The sequence below is a fragment of the Cucurbita pepo genome, chromosome LG19 (genome assembly GCF_002806865.2).
Source record: "Cucurbita pepo subsp. pepo cultivar mu-cu-16 chromosome LG19, ASM280686v2, whole genome shotgun sequence".
NCBI classification, from domain to species: Eukaryota; Viridiplantae; Streptophyta; class Magnoliopsida; order Cucurbitales; family Cucurbitaceae; genus Cucurbita; species Cucurbita pepo.
This window is the reverse complement of record NC_036656.1, coordinates 4605216-4626963: the sequence shown is the minus strand read 5'-3', so window position 1 is coordinate 4626963 and position 21748 is coordinate 4605216. Positions and strand designations below refer to the sequence as shown.

At 34.3% G+C, this 21748-nt stretch overlaps 4 protein-coding genes across 4 annotated transcripts; 2 read left to right on the top strand and 2 right to left on the bottom strand.

Annotated features, from left to right (window-relative positions):
- Positions 1-3356: 3356 nt before the first annotated feature.
- On the top strand, positions 3357-6031 carry LOC111781304 (WAT1-related protein At5g64700-like). The gene is made up of 7 exons (XM_023661816.1): positions 3357-3535; positions 4101-4163; positions 4242-4358; positions 5036-5285; positions 5366-5524; positions 5607-5758; positions 5875-6031. The coding sequence occupies exons 1-7, from the start codon at positions 3363-3365 to the stop codon at positions 6029-6031; spliced, it is 1071 nt and encodes a 356-aa protein (XP_023517584.1). The 5' UTR covers positions 3357-3362.
- Positions 6032-9401: 3370 nt separating this feature from the next.
- LOC111781301 (WAT1-related protein At5g64700-like) lies at positions 9402-12232 on the top strand. The gene is made up of 7 exons (XM_023661813.1): positions 9402-9641; positions 9732-9794; positions 9993-10109; positions 10257-10509; positions 11475-11633; positions 11730-11881; positions 11965-12232. Exons 1-7 carry the CDS (start codon positions 9469-9471, stop codon positions 12098-12100), a joined length of 1053 nt encoding a protein of 350 aa, XP_023517581.1. The 5' UTR covers positions 9402-9468; the 3' UTR covers positions 12101-12232.
- A 3690-nt stretch (positions 12233-15922) lies between these two features.
- On the bottom strand, positions 15923-16691 carry LOC111781302. Its single transcript, XM_023661814.1, has one exon. It carries the CDS (start codon positions 16521-16523, stop codon positions 15972-15974), a length of 552 nt encoding a protein of 183 aa, XP_023517582.1. The 5' UTR covers positions 16524-16691; the 3' UTR covers positions 15923-15971.
- Positions 16692-17841: 1150 nt separating this feature from the next.
- On the bottom strand, positions 17842-20423 carry LOC111781300 (actin-7). Its single transcript, XM_023661812.1, has 5 exons — positions 20282-20423; positions 19482-19553; positions 18992-19385; positions 18290-18903; positions 17842-18199 (listed from the first exon to the last, which is right to left on the bottom strand). The coding sequence occupies exons 2-5, from the start codon at positions 19539-19541 to the stop codon at positions 18134-18136; spliced, it is 1134 nt and encodes a 377-aa protein (XP_023517580.1). The 5' UTR covers positions 19542-19553; positions 20282-20423; the 3' UTR covers positions 17842-18133.
- Between the last annotated feature and the right edge of the window lie 1325 nt (positions 20424-21748).

The window sequence follows — 21748 nt, the reverse complement described above, 5'->3', positions numbered from 1 at the left end:
GATTTTTTTTTCGAGTATGACACTCGAATAAAAGAGGAGTCAATGAATTAGCCGATAACAAAGAAAGACTAAGAATCGAAAATTACTACCTATATGAACAAGGTGCACCTTCCAAAATTAAGTGCGTGTAGTATTCACTCTTGAAAGCGATGAGTAACTAATATGACCATGTTGCAAGGAATACAAAAGAATGTCGTCGACCTCACAGGTATAAAACACGTCTACTAGGAAGAGGTTACCACCCTATTGTAAATAATGCTTCGTTTCTCTCTTCAACGGATATGGAATCTCACAAATAGCAAAATGGTACGTCTAAGCCATACAATTTCTAGAACACCACCCTAACTTCAATTCCTCTCCAACCCTTTAATCTTCCTAACTTTTTTTAGGTAAACCTCTTTTAAAATCCATGTTTACATGCAATGGCCCGCCGGCAACATGGAAAACATTTCTCCAACATTATCACAAAAAAAAAAAATGACAAAGATTGGGTAAACAACCTCTGTAGTTTCGGTTAGCAGCCACGTTAGGAAGTTTCGTTGTTCTTGTTCTTGTTTTTCTAGTCGACTTTCTTAAAGTAGTTCAATCATTCTCAACCTCATACACACTCATACATCTTTAAAAAAGTATGTAAAGTCTCCATCTTTTCTAAAAGAATGTTTGGTAAAAGAAGTTGTTTTTGAGTTCCCATGTTTGAGAAAGCTAGCTAATTTCGAGTCTTATATAGTTGCATACTAAAGAATCGAGCAAAGCATTTCTTATAAGAGTGTAGAAACCTTCTTCCTAACATACGCGTTTAAAACCATGAGACCGACAGCGATATGTAATGGGCCAAAGACTAGCGGGATTGTGATATGTGTAATATTCTTCAAATTTCGACAATTGAGAATTGGTTGAGAGTTCCGTTAATAATGCATGAAGTTTCCTTTTCTTTTTATGTAATTTCTTAGAAGATATGATTAAATTATTGTTTATGGTTTAAGAAAGTTTAATGTAAATGTTTTTGACATTCATAAAACATGGGGAAGACACAAAAAAAACATGGGGAAGCTCATGTTCTAAGAGGTTAGCTGATTAAACCTAACCAACTTTGCTTAGTGGTGACAAGAAAATAAACTAAAGTTGTTTGGTCGAAGTTGTTAATGTTTTGGACATAAAAAATAGACACTTGATGGTATTATTATATATTTGTTTGTTGTATAGTGAAAGTTCATATCTTTACATTTTAATATATAGTTTCTCTTTTCCTTAGTGAATGAATGACGTATTGATGCAATCTATGTGCCTATTAGCAAAGCATATGAACCAAGAGCATATAATTATTGTAAAATAATTAACGCCCTCATAACTTTAAGTTATGCACCTTCTCTGTAACCCTCGAATTTGATACCATTTGTAATCGTCCAAGCCCACTGCTAGCAAATATTATCCGTTTTGGCCTGTTATGCATTGTCATCAGCCTCACGGGAGAAATTTCCACACTCTTATAAGAAATGTTTCGTTCTCCTTTCCAACCGACGTGGGATCTCACAAAGTTACGAGCACATTCACACTCGGACGAATTAGAAACAAAAGGAAGGAGATAAGTTCGAAACATGATGAGATCCATCAAACCCATTAGTGAAAAGACTTAAAAAAAAAAAAAAGATGAAAGTTAAAAGAATCATTTTAAAAAGAAAGACAACAAATCTTTGTCTTTGCATTTGTTGGTCAACAAATGTTATGCAAAGTAAAGGTAGCTTTTTTAATCAGTTTAGTTTGGTAGAGAAGGATCTCCATGATATTCTCATTTTCCTTTTGTTTATTTTTTAAAAATTAACTTTCTTTACCTGATTTTATTCTTTATTTTTAAAAATTAAGTTTATTTCGTATGAAAAATTATTAATTTGAACTCGTGTTAAAGATATTTTTAATAGAATAACATATAATTATGAATAGTTGGTTCGTAGAGACACAATATCTACCACTCAAAAGTGTGAATAAATATGAAAATATTATTAAAAACAATAGGAAGTTATAGAATTGGGATCGAACGTTCAATTTTCATTCATATTCATAGAATACTAGCTACCAACTAATAAATCAAATCATAAAGATAAAAATATTAACCGATTGATATATTTTATAACTAATATATTCTCAAAACATTAACTAATTATGAATATCTTGACTAATTCAAACTAGCAATAAGTTACACTAAATTTTGACACGAAACGACGTCGTATATATCAAATTACCATTAATCTTCGAGGTCTTTTTAAATGGAAGCTAAAAAGTAAGATTCATTATGATAAAAAAAAAGTATAAGATAAAAGAAGATTCAAGTCCTTAAGTAAACTTTTAATTAATTACACTTTAATAATAATAGGCAATTATTAATGGTCTATGTGCACTAATGACTCATATTACAACCAATTAATTTGATTAACTAAGTTACGAGGATAGAAATATGACTTTTAACAAATAAAGGATGCATATATTGGAACTGAAACTGTTCGAACTTCTGACCTCAAAATATAAAACAAGGCATATAACTTCGTGTTGATTTATGTGGATATTTTTACTCTTAAGAAGCGAGTAGTAGGTAAGATGACTACGTCGCATGAGATGTAAAGGAATATCAGGACCATCAGTGAGAATGTTTGCATAATCCACCCCACATAAATGGTGTAAAAGTTATCTTATTATATGAAAAGGGTAATAAACGAAAATAACAATAAATGGAAAGATACCTGTGTTAACAAGACAAGTATCTAGATATTTGTCTTATAATAAAATATCAAATATGATATATATATATATATGGTAAACTATAATTTATTACTAAATATCTTTAACAACCAGGTATAGAATCTGAATTCCACTCCTACCAGGAACTGAGTACATACATACATGCAACAAAGACTATATCTAAACCAGTTCGACTTCACCTCTATCAAGACGTGAGTACATGTCTCCATCAAATGAATTTTGTTAGGATGGTACTGTTTACAAGACAGACGTGTTTGTGTTTGAAGTTTGAGATCACTTAACGACAACTCACTATTACCGTTTCATTAAATGGGATTGGGAATGGGAAGAAGAAAGTCAACTTTTGATTGATTGAATGAATGGTTGATTAAGTTTTAGGGTTCAAAATGAATGTGTTAGGCACACAATGAGTAGTAGGGAAAACAGGCGGCTTCAAAGCTCAGCCTGTTTTGGAGGGCGAGAGGACATCAAAAAAGAACCCAAAAGAAGCTAAGTGGTTAATTAATTATAAAGTGCATTACTTTGAGTGCGTTCATTCACCTCCCTTTTCCCCCTCCACCCCTTATTTAAAGGCCTCCTGACATGATCAACACACCAACCTATCATTCGCTATGGGTTTAAACAAGCCTTATGTTGCTGCATTCTTCATCCAAATCACCTTCGCCGGAATGAGCCTCATGTCCAAGGCTGCCTTTGCTGCTGGTATGAACACTTACATCTTCCTCTTCTATCGTCAAGCTGCCGGTACCATCGTCTTGGTCCCTCTCACTTTCATCTTAAAAGGGTACGTTAAAGTTTGTTTGTTTCTTTCTCTTTTTTACTATAAAGTCTCATGTCGGTTGGAGAGAGTGAACGAAACCTTCCGTATAAGGATGTGGAAACTTCTCCTTAGTAGACATGTATTAAAACTGTGAGACTGATGCTGATATGTAACGGGTCAATACGGATAATATTTGCTAGTGGTATACTTTGACTGTTACAAATGATATTAGGGTCAGATACTAGGCGGTGTGCTAACGAGTACACTAGGCCCAAGGGAGCTGGATTGTAAGGTCCCACATCGGTTGGAGAGGAGAACTATTAAGGATAGTTCCTTTTATTGTTCTTTCCACAATTCTCTATAGTGTACTGATTATAAATAGAGAACTTTCACCACCATTTAGATGTGGTGGTTTCAGCAAACATTTTCAGGAACCAAACCTTCCTTACAAGGATGTGGAAACCTCCCTCTAGTAGACGTGTTTTGTGTCAAAGCAAACAATATCTACTTGTACTTTTACGTTTACTCATTTCTAAATGCTTTTAGAGTTGTCGAGAATAATACAACTTTTTTGTTTGATATATTTAAGGAAGGAGAAGCGACCATTGACTTTCAAGCAACTCTGCGAGATTTTTGTCATTTCATCGATCGGGTGTGTATTATTATTATTATTATTATTATTATTATTAAATAGGATGACTTATTATTATTTATTATCTAATGGGTTTAGGATTACTCTTGCATTGGATGCTTATGGAATGGCGATTAATTACACGTCAGCAACTCTTGGTGCTGCAGCATTTAACTGTGTTCCTGTCACAACGTTCTTCTTCGCCGTCTTATTAAGGTCATTTTAAATATTAATAATGATGAATATTTTATGACAAATTTATAGTAATTGCGTTTACTTTATTTTCCCTTCTATTTTTCTATAAACTTTTGAACACCACTTTTTGAAAATCAGGCATTGTCTACAATTCGGATTTCAAATTCGACACCTGATGACTCCGATATTTTCCTATATTTCTTTCGATATGATCATACGTTCCTCGTTTCTTAAGAGTGAAGACTATCTCTATAAACCAACACGAATTCTTTTAACATGTTCTGTTCTCACTCAATTGCATCCTAGAAAAATTTCTACGAGGTCACTTAACATAGAATTACTCAAAGTAAAACTCACTTTAACTTTAAAGTTCTTAAGATCGAGCTCACCGAAAACAAAAACAAAAAAAAAAAAGGTGCACTTTGTTGGTATATATATAGTAACTTTCATTTTCTTTAAGCATTTTTTAGGCATCATATCCTCAAGACCACTCTTATTCGAAAGTGGTCTTAGTTCATTTATATGTCTCTTCTTAACTCGAGTGTACGCATAATTCTTCCAAAATAAGTAGTAGAAAAAAAAAAATGAAAAATGAGGTCTATCGGTTTGATCTCAACATTTTCGTTTGATGTTACATCAATCTATATTTAAAGAGGTTTGATACACGTATAAGTTCGACACACATTTTACGTACACAGAATGGAGATGGTGAACTTAAAGACAGCGGGAGGAATTGCAAAGGTGGTAGGCATAATGGTATGCATGGCTGGTGCAGCCATTCTTGCTTTCTACAAAGGCCCTTACTTGAAGCCACTTTTCACTCACCAACTATTCCACCATGCCCAATCCCAAGCTCACCACCCTCCAAACTCCCAAAGCACATGGATGATCGGCTGTTTCTTCCTCCTCGTCACGAGTATCTCTTGGGGCATATGGTTCGTCCTCCAGGTAAATCTCCACCAAGTTTAGTCTCTAAACTTTCATGTCTCACCTTTTGATTCTAATAATGGTGCACCATTCAAGCGCAGGCTCGGTTCTTAAAGAGGTACCCTCACCTAATGGAGTTCATGTGCGCGCAAACCGCGATGAGTATGGCTCAGTCCTTTGTTGTAGCCATAGCTATGGAAAGAGACCCTTTGGAGTGGAAATTGGGGTGGAATGTTAGGCTATTTGCTGTACTCTATTGTGTAAGCCAAAAAAACACACTTCTTTGCTCTCTTAATTAGATGTTTATATGATATGAAGAAGAGTTATGAACATGGCGTGCAGGGCATTTTGGTAATTGGAATTGCAAACAATGGGCAATGTTGGGTAATCAGAGAGAAGGGTCCAGTTTTTCAAGCCATGACAACGCCGTTGAATTTAATAGCAACAATCATTGGTTCCCAGCTAATCTTGTCGGAAGGAATTTACTTAGGAAGGTAATTAAGATCAATTTTGACTTTTTTTTTTTTTTTTTTTTTTTTTTTTTTTTTTTTTTTTTTTTTTTTTTTTTTTTTTTTTTTNCAAAATAATAATAATATATTTGGTTTGACAGTATAATAGGTGCATGCTTCTTGGTGATGAGTCTTTACAGTGTTTTGTGGGGAAAAAACAAAGAGCTTGGAGCTACTTCAAGCAGTCAACCAGCTCCACTAGAGAAAGAGATAGAAGAGTTGACATCTCCAGCTCAAGTCAACTCCTCAATAATCTAATCCAAGACTAGATTTCCTCATTTATTGTGTGATTATATGCTCTTTTTCATGATATTCATTAGGTTTTCTTTTTGTTTTCTAGATATTAAACCTTTTAAATAACTAACATCTTAATAAAAAAAATTTAAACTCGAACTGTGTTAACTGTATAAGTGATCGATCGATTAATGATGGAAAATCTATACTCATTATTGAATTATCTCGACCAATACTGATTCTTTCAACATGTTTTTTCCTCACTCACATATTTTCTTTTTAGGAAATCATGCTTAACTTTGAAGTTTTATTATTTGGACGTGATTTCGATTCATTCATATACATCTCTTTTACTCGAGCATTACAAGTAAAAAAAAAAGTTTAAATTTATAAACTTGATGATATGGTTAGAACAAGGGATGTCGGTATGGTCACTGTGGCGATATTGATGACACGTAAGTTTTTCATGATGACGTGGTCCCATTTAAGTTGTTATAGAAATTGGGTAGCGAAAAAATAAAAATATCTTAACGATGAAAAGATGTTTAATTAGCATTATTATACTTAAATTTGTTATTATTACAACAATTTAAGGTCAACTTGTTTGTCATGTTTTTAAAAAATGTACATAACTAAAATTTTAAGAATGAAAAACAACTTTTAAAAAGGATTATGAAACAAAAGTCAAATGTTTATTAGATTGGGATGATAATATAAATATAAATATAAAATTTAACTGTCGATTAACAATCATAAAGTAATTAATTTTATTCTTATTTATTTTATTCCGATTTTTGGAATTTATATTTTTTTTGAGAATTTAATATTTTCTTTAAGACTTTAATTAAAGTTTAGAAAAGCTAAACTTTTACCTAAATTTATCCAACTTCCTACAATTTTGGAGGAAAAAAAAAAATCCAAAACCCTATTATCATCTTCTTCACTCTCCTCTCCCTGTTGCTCAACCACTCGGGGCCGAGAACCGATCTAATTGCAACGTGAACTTATCTCGACTGATGAGAGTTTGTCTAGCATAGATTGATTTAAGACCACTCTTTATTAAGGAAGCAGATAGCGCTTAAAAATGAGATTTGTCTAGATTGGTAGGAGTTCACCTTCCTACTTTTGATGATATAAGTTTATAGAGGGTCATTCCTAGAGATGATCGAACCTTAGACGCCATGAAATGACCTTAGATATTTTCATACGATTGCGCTTTGTTACCTTGAGATGACCTTACGTACCTTAAGATCACGAGAACTGCTCTCACCGTGACTTGTGACATTATGGGCCTATTAGCAAGAAGGATGGTGCCCGTACATATTAGATTTCATACTAAATATTGTTATACTCGCAATATTACTCTTCTATTTTTATTTTGCATCAATTTGTAATTGCCCATGACTTGAACGTCTCTGAAAAAAACCAATTTTTACATGGAGGGATATAGTCTGTAGATCAAAATTGTCGCAATAACGAACACATAAACACCACAATGAGCTCAATTTTGTCGAAAGTTATCATCGTGAGAAATGGAATTTCTAGAGTTGCTTGTAGATGGAGTTTGGCCAGAAATGGGGTCTCAGTCACGTTGTTCGAGTTTGCCAGAGTGCTCGATGGAAGAATATCTCAACGAAGAGAAATCGTAGAAAATAGAAAAGAGTCCCAAATTGTATCCGTTCATTTATGTATTTCTTTTTTAATCCAAATGTCTCGATAGAAAATATCTTCTAATGATTATTTGTTTAAATTAAAGATGAGAACATAAAATAAAATATAAAAAAATAAAAAAAGTGTAAGTTAAATTAATCGTCACTAAAATTAAATGGTATGAGAATGTGTGTCACTCCCTCCATTAGAATAAATTCTCCACTTTAATTTAAAAAAATTACTAATTTAAAAAAAAAAAAAAAGCATATTCGATATATATCTTCCACATAAAATTAGAAAGTTATAAATTAAATTAATCCCAATCTCTCAGACATATGGAATAAGAATAGCTTAACTAAATCACTCTCAACATAAGCCTCTCGAATATTGGAACCCATTTTTGTATGTTTTTTTTTATATTTTTTTATCACCTTTTACCTATTTTTAATATAATCTACGACCGCACACCGTCTCTAAAGTTCGATTGATCGACCGTATTCTTTTTTTTTTCTAAAAAAATTTAATAAATCAAGTAGCATTTTCATAATTATTTGATTTTTTAAAATTATGAGCAGAGACGTCTACATAGTGGAGTGGAGACAGAAAACCTCCTCTCAACATAATCTCTGAAAAAAAAAATTAAATTTAGTCTTTCCGAGTTAAAAAAAAAACATATATTTATTTATTTACTAAGTACGTAAAAAAAAGAAAGATAAAATATATAATATAAATATACAATACGTTCGTTTTGTGTCATATATATAGTGAGTATGGCGGGCTGACAAAGATCTAAGTTTGGTCAGGATTGGAGACGAGGATGGAAAATATAATCTCCGACTTGAACCTCATTTAGCTAATAGAGAAAAATCTCTCCGAAATTTTTAATTTAAACATAAATCCCACCTCGTTCAAGACCGATCCATACCCTTTAATTATTGTTTATATATATATAATAAAAGTATTATTATGTTCTTTTTACTTTTTTTTTTCTTTGTAATTAAATTAAATTTGAAGTTCTTATTAATCTCTCCTTACTTTTTTCTTTCACACTTTATTTAGTCTCTACTTTTCCTTTATTTTCTAAGTGCCCTTTTTTTTTTTTTTTTTTTTTCACACACAACTATTTTTCTCAATTATCACATTTTTTTTCCTATTTTATTTCTAATAGTTTTTACAAAATAAACAACAGACATTTATTTTTAGGAATTAAAAAAAAAAACTCTTTTAAAAAGAAGAAAAGAAAGAAAGGAAGGACTACGTCAGAGACATGATGTCCTCAATACACCTAATAATTGTCCCTTCCCTGAGGCCATAACTGGACTAAAATGCTCCATTATTCATAGTCCATCTTTTATCTTTATTCCCGCTATGCTATAACTCACAACAACATGACTCTGATACTATATTAGAAATTAGAACACCATAATATGATGACTCTGATACTATGTTAGAAATGACGACACCATAGTATGATATTGTTCATTTAATGTGGGTTATGGGATTCAAAATTTTAATTTAAGATTAAGTTAAAAACTTTTATGAATACTTTCTAATTATTCCATACTTTGTTGTTGGTTGAGTTGGGAAAGGATCGTATTATTATTCGTGAATATCATGGAAGTTGGGTAGGAGAAAAAAAGGCATAGGGAGCTTGACCAAAATTTAATGAACCCTTTTGAGGTCAACAGTGTTTGTCTGTTTGTCCTTCAATTTGTGTTTAAATGGTTTGAACTTCACATCAACAACACATTCAGTTCATCTCATTTTCTCTCCACTTTCAATTTAAGATTCAATCAAAGCTTGGTCTCAAAATGGGTTCCAAAAAACCATATTTTGTTGCTGTTTTGACACAGATTCTTCTAGCTGGAATGAGTCTTGTTTCAAAGGCGGCGTTTGCTTCTGGGATGAACAGCTTTGTGTTTGTGTTCTATAGGCAAGCTGCTGGTGCTGTTTTTTACCTCCCTCTCATCATGTTTTTGAAAAGGTTTCATTCTCTTTCTTTGATTCCTTCATAATCCTTTATGTTTTTTTTTTTTTTTNTTTAACCTCTTTTTTTCCTTTTTTTTTTCCCCAGAAAAGAGCCCCGCCCGCTTTCTCTCAGGAATTTCTTTAAGATTTTTGTCATTTCCTTAATTGGGTATGTTTTTATCACGTTCCTCCTCGTCGGTTGGAGATAGTAAACGAAACATGTCTGTGTGAAAACCTCTTCTTAATAGACACATTTTAAGAAAAAACTGACCATATCTAACTGTGGTGGGCCCTGAAGAGGTGAATTGTGAGATTCCATGTCGGTGATTCTAAATTTTATGGTTTGGTGGATGGTTTTCCAATTCAGGATGACCATTGGATTCAATGCATACGGTGTGGCGGTTGATTATACATCAGCAAATTTGGGAGCTGCTGCGTTCAATTGTCTGCCAGTGACAACGTTTCTGTTTGCAGTTTTATTAAGGTAAACAATTCACGTTTGTTCTTGAAGTTTGAGTCAAAAAAGATGGAAGATTTGATGTTTTTAAGGAATTAAAATTCTGGGTTTTGTTTTTGTTGCTCTAAACTCAACTAAAAATTGGTCCTTTTTTGGTGTAAACTTTAATGATAGGATGGAGAAAGTGAGGTTGAGAACAGTGGCTGGAATGGCAAAAGCTTTTGGAATATTAGTTTGCATTGGGGGAGTGATCACACTTGCATTCTATAAAGGTCCTTATTTGAAGCCACTCATCAATCATCATCTTTTTCAATTTCACAAATCCCAAACCCACAAACCTCATATCTCTTCCACAAAAACATGGATCATTGGCTGTTTTCTTCTCTTCCTCTCCAGCATTTCTTGGGGTTTGTGGTTCGTTCTTCAGGTTCGATACTCAAATACTCCGTTCTCTTTTATATTCGATACATCATTTAAAGTTCATTGTCGCTTATAATCCATTCAAGATGTGATTTTGACTTTTTTTTTACATTAAATACTAGAGAGGTTCATTTAACCTACCCTACACACGTGGAGAAATTCCTTTTTAGAGGAGAAAAGAAGAAGGCAACCTAAGAGATTTCTAAGATCCTGTAATAGCCCACGCCTACTATTGATAGATATTGTCTCTTTGGTTTTTCCCTTTCAGGTTTTGGAGATGTTTGCACCCCCCTTATAAAAAACGTTTCGTTCCCTTCTCCAAAGATGTGGGATCTCATAATCCACCCCCTACAGGGTCCAGCGTCCTCGTTGCACTAGTTCCTCTCTCTAATCGATGTGGGATGTCACAATTCGCCCCTACAGGGCACAATGTCCTCACTAGCACTAATTCCTCTCTCTAATCGACGTGGGATCTCACAATTCGCCCCTACAGGGCACAGTGTCCTCACTAGCACTAATTTCCGTCTCTAATCTATGTGGGATCTCACAATCCACCCCTTGTAGGGTCCAGCATCCTCACTGGCACTATTTCCTCTCTTCAATCGGGATCTCACAATCCACCCCTTACAGGGCCCAGCGTCCTCACTGGCACTAGTTTCTCTCTCCAATCTACGTGGTATCTCACCATCCACCTCAGCCCTAGTGTCCTCACTAACACTAGTTCTTCTCTCCAATCGATGTGGGATCTCACAATCCACGTCTACAGGATCCAACCTCCCTGGCACTAGTTCCTCTCTCCAATCTACGAGGGATCTCACATTTTTTTTCTTACTAATTTAATAGAAAGTGGTTAAATTAAAAAAAAAAAAAAAAAAGTGCTTTATCTAAATCTTATTATTATAAAAACGTCAAAATCTGAAAGGTTCCAGATAATTAGATTGAATAAGTAATGATTTTGATTGAAAAACACAGGCTCATTTTCTGAAGACATACCCATCACCGCTGGAGTTCATAAGTTACCAAACAATTCTAAGCACAGCACAGTCATTTGTGATAGCCATTGTCATGGAAAGAAACCCTTCTGAGTGGAAGTTGGGTTGGAACATTAGGCTTCTAGCTGTTCTTTACTGCGTAAGAACACACTCATAACCCTTTTTTTTTTTTTTTTTTAATTACAAACCCCTTTTTCAATTCTTTATTATAATGTCTCTCTTGTCTTAACAACAGGGAATTCTTGTCACTGTTGTTTCAAATTTCTTGCAATGTTGGGTTATCAAAGAAAAAGGTCCCGTTTTTCAAGCCATGACCACCCCTTTGAATGTCATTGCTACCATCATCGGCTCCGAATTGCTATTGGGCGAAGGCATCAATTTGGGAAGGTTCGTTTTAATTATTCGAACGCAAAAAGTTCATCCATTTCGAATTTTTTTAAAACCATGTCGTGTTGTTTTCAACATTGCAGCCTTATTGGTGCCATGTTGCTAGTGGTGAGTCTTTACAGCGTGTTATGGGGCAAAAGCAAAGAGCTCAACGTTATTGATATAGATAGCAATCGACCGACAGAGGTGCCAGAAATGAGGTCACCTCCTCAACCATAGATAGCAAAGATCAAGTTTTGATCATTATAATATATCAAAGCCTATGATAATTGGCCATGAATTTGTTGAATATTTTGTAACACATTGCTTTGATAAAGTAAGTAAAGGATGATTTGGTAGACTTTTGATCAAGCTCAACTTTAATAAAATCATAAGACCCATAAGACTCACATCGAATTTGAATGGAAGGTGAGAGGTGGAAGCTACCAAACAACTTCCAAAAACATTTTAGGTTTTAGGTTTGAGACCCGAGTCAAATAAGTCAAAGTCAAGTCTAGTCGAGCCAAGTTAGAAGACATGTGTCACACACATGTACATGTGGGTCCTTGAAACAGGTCAAGTCGTTTTACACATGCGTACAAGTTAGTATACACTAAATGTTAAACTAGTTTGAATAAAATATCGCAATCGTGCATTATTGATGTGACCTTTTAACAAACTCTTATTTCTCTTCGACTCAAGTTCACACAACTATACTCGATACTTAGAGTTAGTATACAATTCCATTTTCTATCCATTAATACTGTACGTAAGGTTTGTGTATTTTCTATTATGATCTTATCAACATTTTTATAAACTTACTCAATTAATTTTCTTGAATTTTTTAAGAAAATTAAACTTACGTTGTACTAGGCAAAGATATCATAGTTCGTATAATTATTAAAAAAAATGATGTTATATAAATAAAACATATTATAAACTAAACTTATAATATAATCGTTATAATAAAAGTTGAACATTTCTTATTACTTCTTTAGGAGTGATAAAATTAAATAAGACATTAATGATATAATTTCAAATTAAATATGTTATCCAAAAAGTGACAAATATTTCAACTACCATATGTTAAAGCATATATTTAATATATAGTATGGTGCAAAAGGAAGAAAATTAATATTTTGAGAAATAATGGTTGTATGAGTTGAAAAAAGCAAACATTAGTCAAAAGCAATAGGAAGTGGGATTAAAAATAATTTTAAATTTTATTTTCCACTAAATAAGGTTAAATATTCATATATAAATTAATCCAATTTAGCTTATTTATTATTTATTATTTAGTGCTTAGTGGGTATTGTATGATATCCTTTGAAGGTGGGCTTTGATCCACTATGAAGTGTTTTCCACTACTAATAATGGAAATGATATTAAATCACTTTTTTTTTTTTATAATATGATATTTAAAAATAAATAAATTTAAAAAATTAGACGCGTGTCAAAATTGGCTTTATTTTTATATATAAGTGAGCCAAACCCGAGAAGAGGGGACCGGGGTTGGAGATGAAGACGGTGAATATAATTCTCGTCCCAAGTTCGTTTATGAAAAAATTATTCCCATCTTTTTTCTATTTTCCATTTAAACGGAGATTCTCCACCTCGTTCCGGACACGTCTCAGCAAAATGAAATTAAATTAAAAAGTAATATTTATGTTATGAAAATTGAAACGCAAAAAAAAAAAAAAAAAAAAAAAAAAAAAAAAAAAAAAAAAAAAAAAAAAAAAAAAAAAAAAAAAAAAAAAAAAAAAAAAAAANAAGCATGGAAGAAGAAATGAGACACCAAGTTTGTTAATCTTAATTGCTGCTAATTAATTACCTTAACTTCTTTCTCTGCTTCCCAATTTGTTGGGTTATTGTCCTTCTTTGTCTCACATGGAGTTTCCACCACCGTTGTCTTGTCTGTTACATCATCGGAGGGTGGCAGCTCCGGTGGGTTGGTTTCTTTTTCAGTTTCAGTTTCCGGTGGGGTCTCCGCCGCCGCCGCCGCCTTCTCCTTACCTTCGTTCTGTATTATAACAATCATCCAAATAATAAGAAACTACTTCATTATAATAAAAAAAACATCTATTAATTTACTATAATACTAAACTATATCTGTGGGCTGGGCCTAGAATATAGGGCGAGGTTTAAGAATATGGGCTGGCCCAAATTGAGTTCAAACGGGCAGTTTAAGCCCATTTATTTTATTACGTACCCATTTGTAGAAACCAACCTCCATCTTATAATACTTTTTTTTTATTTAAATTATTTTGAAAATGAGTAATAATCGTCTGATATTTAAGTTTTATTAAATTTTAGTTATTAATATAACATGTACGATTATTTTTAATAATTAAAAAAAAAACAATCTGACGTCTCTGGTGTCACAAACACAATCAACTCAAAACAAATAATTATGGCCGCTTGGTTTCACTGAAAATGTCCAATAAAATAATTAAAAAAAAAAAAAAACAGGGAAATGAAAGGAAAAAGACAAGCAGCGATGCATTAGAACAGAAGTTCATCGAGATTCCTTTTTTTTTTTTTTTTTCCACGCCGGATCCGACACAATTATTATCCCTTTTTCGTTTATTTTCTTTTCCACAATTTTCTGAGCATCCAAACAGATTTTAAGGAGGGAAAAGGAAAAACACATTCGAATGATGAAATCAGGGGCATTATGAATCAAAAACAGAGTAATTGGAAGAACAAATGGTAAGAGAAGGAGAGTTAGAGTAATTCACCTTATGATCATCGACGATCTCCGCCGGAACCTCCGGAGCCTGGCGGGACTCAACCTGAAGAACCTTGGGCTTAGTGGCACAAGCTCCCATCTGCTTAGTCGATCTCAAAATGAACCGAAATGAAATGAGATGAGAGAGGAGGAAGATGACATGGGGGTTCTTAATAATTTATAAACACAGATTCCGACAAAAACAAAAATAAAAACAGAACAGGAACATTTATGCGTATAACGTATGTATATTATGAATCTCTATTCTATGTTTACACCCTGTCTCTGTTTATTTATTTTTTTCCGATTATTATTTCAGTTTAGATAATTATAAATTTAGTTCGAGATTTAAATCACTCCGTGAATAAGATTAATCAAATCAAATTTCGGGTGGCATGATCTAAATGATTGTAGGCGTACACGTACGTGCTCTGAACAGAGGTCTGCGCAGACATGTTGGAGAAAAGAAACGCGATGAAGATGACAGATGCAATTTGTAAGAAAAGGAAGAAAATTACAGATAAAAATTAAAATAACGGGTAAAAAAAATAAAATAGAAATAAAAAATGGTGCGACAGTGCGACTTTCCAAGTGGTCATCTAACTTAACACTACTCTCGTTCAAACACGTTTAATGGTAGAGTTATGAAGGGATCTGATGCATTAGTGTTGGTATGATCGAATTTAACATGAAATGGGCAATAGATGCAAGGCGGAATGATCCAAGAAATAGTGGGTGCACGCATGTACTCGAAACGGCTGGTAAAGCCCACACAGACACGTCTAAGAGAAGAAACGATGTAGGCGTGAATTTACTAATTCAATAATTTTCATTTATTTTTTAAAAAATTTAGAAATTACTTACTAAATTATAATGGTTAAATCTAATTAAACTTTAATATAATAAAATTTTAAATTATGGAAGCAAAGTTTGTGGGCTGCTTATAATTAATAAATAAATATATATAAAAAAAGAATTGTACACATTTTATTATATTATAATTAATTTTGTCGGGCTGATAATAGCAATGAAGGCAACGTTTGTGGGCTGCTCATAATTCAAATCGTGGGTGCCCATTATCATATAATTAATTAATTCACCAAAAAAAAAATCATTTTTTAAGTAAATATGATTGTAACGTGATGCCATGATATTTGTTCAATTTTTTTTTTTTTTTTTTTTTTTTTTTTTAATCGAAATCCTCAAATTTTAAAAATTCAATTAATTACTTATATTAATTATAAATAAATATTGAAGAAAAAAGGAAATCAATCATAAAAAGTGAAAAGCTTCTAAACTCATAAAGTTCATTATTGACTAACATTTAATTTTTTTAATCCGAATTTTGAATTTTGAATTTCCAATTTAATCGGAATCGAAAAATCAAGAACAGAGAAGAACAACAGAGGAAGAAATCATAAGGGCATAGATGATGATCAAGAACCCAAAATGCAGAGCCCAATTTCTCTTGAACTTACCCAAATAGCTTTCCGGCGGCTCCTGGTAATGAATCTCAAAGTCGTCCTCCGCCAGGCTGCCATCGAACCCTCCGGCAAGCCTCATCTTGATGTCTCTGAGCTTCTGAGTGGCCAAAGCCAGAGTGAGCTTATGGCAGCGGCGCTGGTACTTGAAGCCATTGATGCAGCGGAGGGTCTGAGCGACAGAGACGTAGAAAGAGAGATGAGAAACGGAGAGAAGAGCAATGGGGATCCAGGAATGGCGGCAGTGGAGGCGATGGGAAAGGGATTGGGCGAGGAAGATGAGGCCCAGGAAGATGAAGAAGAGGTGGAAGAGGTGGAAGAGCTGTTTCTTTTGGAGATCTATGGCCCGTTTCTTCTCCAGGGTCTTCTCGAAATGGAGCTGGATTATGGTGTTTAGCGCTTGGAGGGCTGTTTCTTTCGACATTTGGCCAGGGTTGCTTCCCAGATCCGCCATTGATGATGAGCTTCAAGCAGAGGATAGGGGTAAGTGTTGTGCTGGAGTGAGAGCGGTGTGGACACAAGGGGTTGTGTAATTTGGGGGTTTTTGTTGTCGACAAATTTCAACTAATCTTACCATGTGAGAATAAAATATATATGCCTCTATCAGTATTAAATTAATTTATTAGAAATCCCCGAGGCCTAACTTTTTTTTCCATCCCGTCTAGTGATGAGAATGAGGATCACTTCCAAACCGTTGAGAAAGGGAGATTTTAGGGTTAGATCTAAAAGTTCTTTAGCGATCGCGTTCATTCTCTTTCACACCTCTCAACCGGGTGATATCTAAATTGATTGTCATTATCCCTGTTACCGATGATACCCCTGATGGACGATATCCGATAAATGGGTTAGTATAGATCTGTTATCTCGAACCCTATTGGATATGCTCCCAGATTAGAAAAGTGAATTAAATTTGGATACTCCTTTCTATGATTAAAGTTTAATGTTAAGCTAATTATTTTATACAAATGAGATAATAAGTGTATTTTTTTANAAAAAAAAAAAAAAAAAAAAAAAAAAAAAAAAAAAAAAAAAAAAAAAAAAAAAAAAAAAAAAAAAAAAAAAAAAAAAAAAAAAAAGAAACTATCTTTAAGCAGATGAATCTTAGATTAGAGTGATAAAAGAGCATTTTCAATTAAGATAACATTGGCTTCTTCATGTTCATCATGAACTTCTTTCTTACTGCTATGGAAAACGTTTTATGGGGAATAAATCTTTTAAGGTCACCGATTGTTGTGGGGTTGACACCAATTGTTGTAGCCGAGCAAGCTCAAATATCTTATAAGGTCACGAGTTGTTGGGAGTTGTTGGGGTCGAGCAAGCTAAATAATCTTATAAGGCCACCGAGCATTGGGGTCGAGAAAGCCTTACAAGTTCGTCCATCATTCGGGTCAAGACGTCCATTATGTTAAAAAATTTCGACAGTTAAAACAAGAAACAAGGCAACAGGAAGATACATCAAGGATCAGCTAGGAGGATGGTCAGAGATGAAAACAAAACCAGCTAGCAACCGATAAAAAGGATCGTGGTCGACCCGAATAGTAGGCTACAAACTCGAATCTTAAGAACCGAACATCAAAAGTTAAGTTCATGACTGGAAAGTGACACTATGATTTCGCATACAATAATAAATATTTAACATTAATGTTCTGAGGGGAAAACCATCAAAAAAATTTATTCTCTAAAATAAAAAAACAAGCATATTCTAAANAAAAAAAGCATCACAATCACTCTTCTGCTACAAATATCCCTACTAAAAAGAAGATGACAGGACAGAACAGAACAGAATATATCTTTTAATGGCCCCAAACCTGGAGGGTCACCAGCAATTGTGAGCTTCCAACAACAAGGCCACCGTATCAATGGAGAATCATAGTAGTGGATCAAATGCTTTCAGATATAACAAATCCAACACAGTTCCTTCAATTCAATAGACCCCCCCTTCCTCCTTTGACGCCAACCAATCTCAGTTCAACATTACATGACACAAAAAAGCCAACTAAAGGGAAATAACTCACCGTCTTCGTCGTCGTCGTCGTCGTCGTCTCATCAAAGAGATTGACGTGCTTAGAAGCACTTCCTGTGGACAATGGATGGACCCGACTCGTCGTATTCACCCTTTGAAATCCACATCTGATACAAACAAAATGAATGTGTGAGCATTGACGAGTACAATAAAACACTAATGGAACAGAAAGTGCTTTCAGCAACTCGAAGATTTACCTGCTGGAAGGTGCTTAGAGATGCAAGAATAGACCCTCCAATCCAGACACTGTATTTCCTTTCTGGTGGGGCAACGACCTTAATCTTCATGCTGCTGGGAGCAAGGGCTGTGATTTCCTTGCTCATCCTGTCAGCAATACCAGGGAACATGGTTGAACCACCACTGAGGACGATGTTTCCATAAAGGTCCTTTCTGATATCGACATCACACTTCATGATGGAGTTGTAGGTAGTTTCGTGGATTCCTGCAGCTTCCATACCGATGAGAGATGGCTGGAATAGGACTTCTGGGCAACGGAATCTCTCAGCTCCAATGGTGATGACTTGTCCATCAGGCAGTTCGTAGTTCTTCTCAATTGAGGAACTGCTCTTTGCAGTCTCGAGTTCTTGTTCGTAGTCAAGAGCAACATATGCCAACTTCTCCTTCATGTCACGGACAATTTCCCGTTCGGCAGTAGTGGTAAACATGTAACCTCTTTCAGTGAGGATCTTCATTAGTGCATCAGTGAGATCACGACCAGCAAGGTCCAAACGGAGAATGGCATGAGGGAGAGCATAACCCTCATAGATGGGAACGGTGTGACTCACACCATCACCAGAATCCAGCACGATACCTGTTCAAAGTAGGTTCTCGTAATCAATACCAAATTATAGAAGCTCAAAATTACATCATAGTCATTCAAATAGAATATATAAGCATACCAGTTGTACGTCCACTAGCATAGAGTGATAGAACGGCCTGGATGGCAACGTACATGGCAGGCACATTGAATGTCTCAAACATGATTTGAGTCATCTTTTCTCTGTTAGCCTTTGGGTTGAGTGGAGCCTCAGTCAGAAGCACGGGGTGCTCTTCAGGAGCAACACGAAGCTCATTGTAGAACGTGTGATGCCAAATCTTCTCCATGTCATCCCAGTTACTGACAATACCATGTTCAATGGGATATTTCAAGGTAAGGATACCTCTTTTAGACTGAGCTTCATCCCCAACATAGGCATCTTTTTGGCCCATACCAACCATGACACCAGTATGTCGGGGACGACCAACAATACTTGGGAAAACTGCCCTCGGAGCATCATCACCAGCAAAACCGGCCTGCACCACAAAGCATTACATTAAATTAGAGCATATCGATAAATCCAACCAGGCTACAACACAAGAATACAAGATAAGAGGAAACAATGAACTGACCTTCACCATTCCAGTTCCATTGTCACAAACAAGTGGCTGAATATCCTCAGCATCAGCCATCTTTTTCAAAAACTACACAAAACATTATAAAACGAAAAGTTGAATGAATAAATCACATATAGCAATCTAGAATTCATATGCCTCAGGTATCTTACAACGCCAATTTACAATCCATAAGTTCACTTCATGTAGTTGATCTTAACTCAGCAAACAATACAGGAATCAATATGATTAAAGTCCTCATTTTCGTATAACACAGGAAAAACAAGCTGATTATGAACTCTAAGTATATCCATTTTCAGATCGAGAAGTTACCCAAACTGATCTAACATAAAAGATAACACAAAAGCAGAGAACAAAGCAACTAAATCCGTAACATGAACAAGAACAACAAAACAAAGAAGCATAAAGAAAACAGATCAGAACCCAAGAGACGAAAATAGTTCATGTATCAACTAAACAGACAAGAAATCTACAAGAACATTACTAATCCACAGAAATGCCCCAAGGTACACGCGATTACAGAATTGCATGCAGAAATCAAAAGTTACACATCTCCAAATCCCAGATCTCAGTTTGAGAACCACAAACAGCCAAAACCCAGTCGAAATTTTAAGATCAGCCAGAAGCACAAAGAATTCATGTTCATGACTGAAACAAAAACCACAGATCCCCACCTATGGAACACAGAATTCGAAAACAAACACAAAGATACACAACAATTGACAAACCCCAGATCGAAAAATCAAAACAGTGTGAAAATAGTGAAGTAAAAAAGAAGAAGAATGGAAGAAACGAACCTTGGATTAAAGAGAGAGGTTGTGAATGGAGGAGGAAGAAGAAGCCAACCTCCAAAGACGAAGGTGTGGCTGAGAGAGTAGTGAGAGTCGACCTAGCGCTGATGAGAGACAGGAATAAGAGGAAGAGAAAGAGGGGGGAGAAGATGGGGTTTATAAGTAGAGAGAGAGAGAGAGAGAGATGAAGGGGAAATGCAAATGCAAATGCAAATGCAAATTCAAATTCAAATGCAAATTCAGACCAAATGACGAATTTGGAGAGGGAATTAAAGGAATCATTTCGACCACGAGAAAAAGATAGGGTGACCTGGCTGACAGCCTTTCCCAGCCCCATCCTTCTCCCCTCTCTCACTATTCTTTAATCTCCACCGTTGGATCTTTCTTTTCCCAACTTACCTCTCTCGCCGTCAGCCGAGCTGACTCCGGCTTGGCTTCGCTTGACTAGCTTCCAGCTTTGTCCCTTTTTTTCCCTTTCGTCAGCCCTCGTGGCGTGTTTGCCACTGTGGAATATAAATATGGATATCTTTTTTTTATTATTTAATCAATAATAATAAATAAATAGTGAAAAAATTCCAACCCATTTTTTAAATATATATTAAATAATGTAATATATATTGAATTATGTTCAAATTAAAAAAATTTAATCATCTAAAATAACAAAAAGAAAATGGAGAAATGCAATATAAAATATGCATTATTTACAATTGGGGCAAAGGAAATAATAAATCATAATTATTATTATTATGTCCCTCATTTATTCATCTAATAAAATGGTTTATTATAATTTATTTATTATTTATTATTACTACTAAAGACAACTTAAAATTTTAATATAGATTGGACTTAAAATTTAAAATCATTTATATATATAAATTAATATGATTTTTATAAATTAAGAACGAGAAATACTATTATAGCATCAATTCAACATAGTATCATCGAATCCAAAAAATCTTAAGGAAAAAACTTTTTTTTTTTTAATTTCTTTTCGTTGGTTTTACGCTATATCATGTCAGGATTCTCTTCGACCAACAAACAAGAATGAAACTAAAAGTCATACATAATAAGAAATAAGGACTCTAGATCACACGTCCCAGACATAGACAAAGACATACACCTAACTTATTGTACAATTATATGTCGAAAAAATGAAGCTTGGAAGACAAACTTGAACATGAAGAATTGGTTCAACAAAGCTACCCTACTCACAAGAACACTTGCCTTTTCATTCAAGTCCAATATACGAGGTCTTCCTTCGCCATAAATGAACTGAAATTATATCCAAATGATACTAATCCTCAAGAAAAATAGTTGAGAAAAACTTAAAATGTGAAATCTCACATCGGTTGGGGAGGAGAACGAAACATTATTTATAAAGACATGGAAACCTCTCCCTATCAAACGTGGGTATACCAATGAGAACGGTGAACTCTAAAGGTGGGTGGATTGTGAGATTCCACATTGATTAGA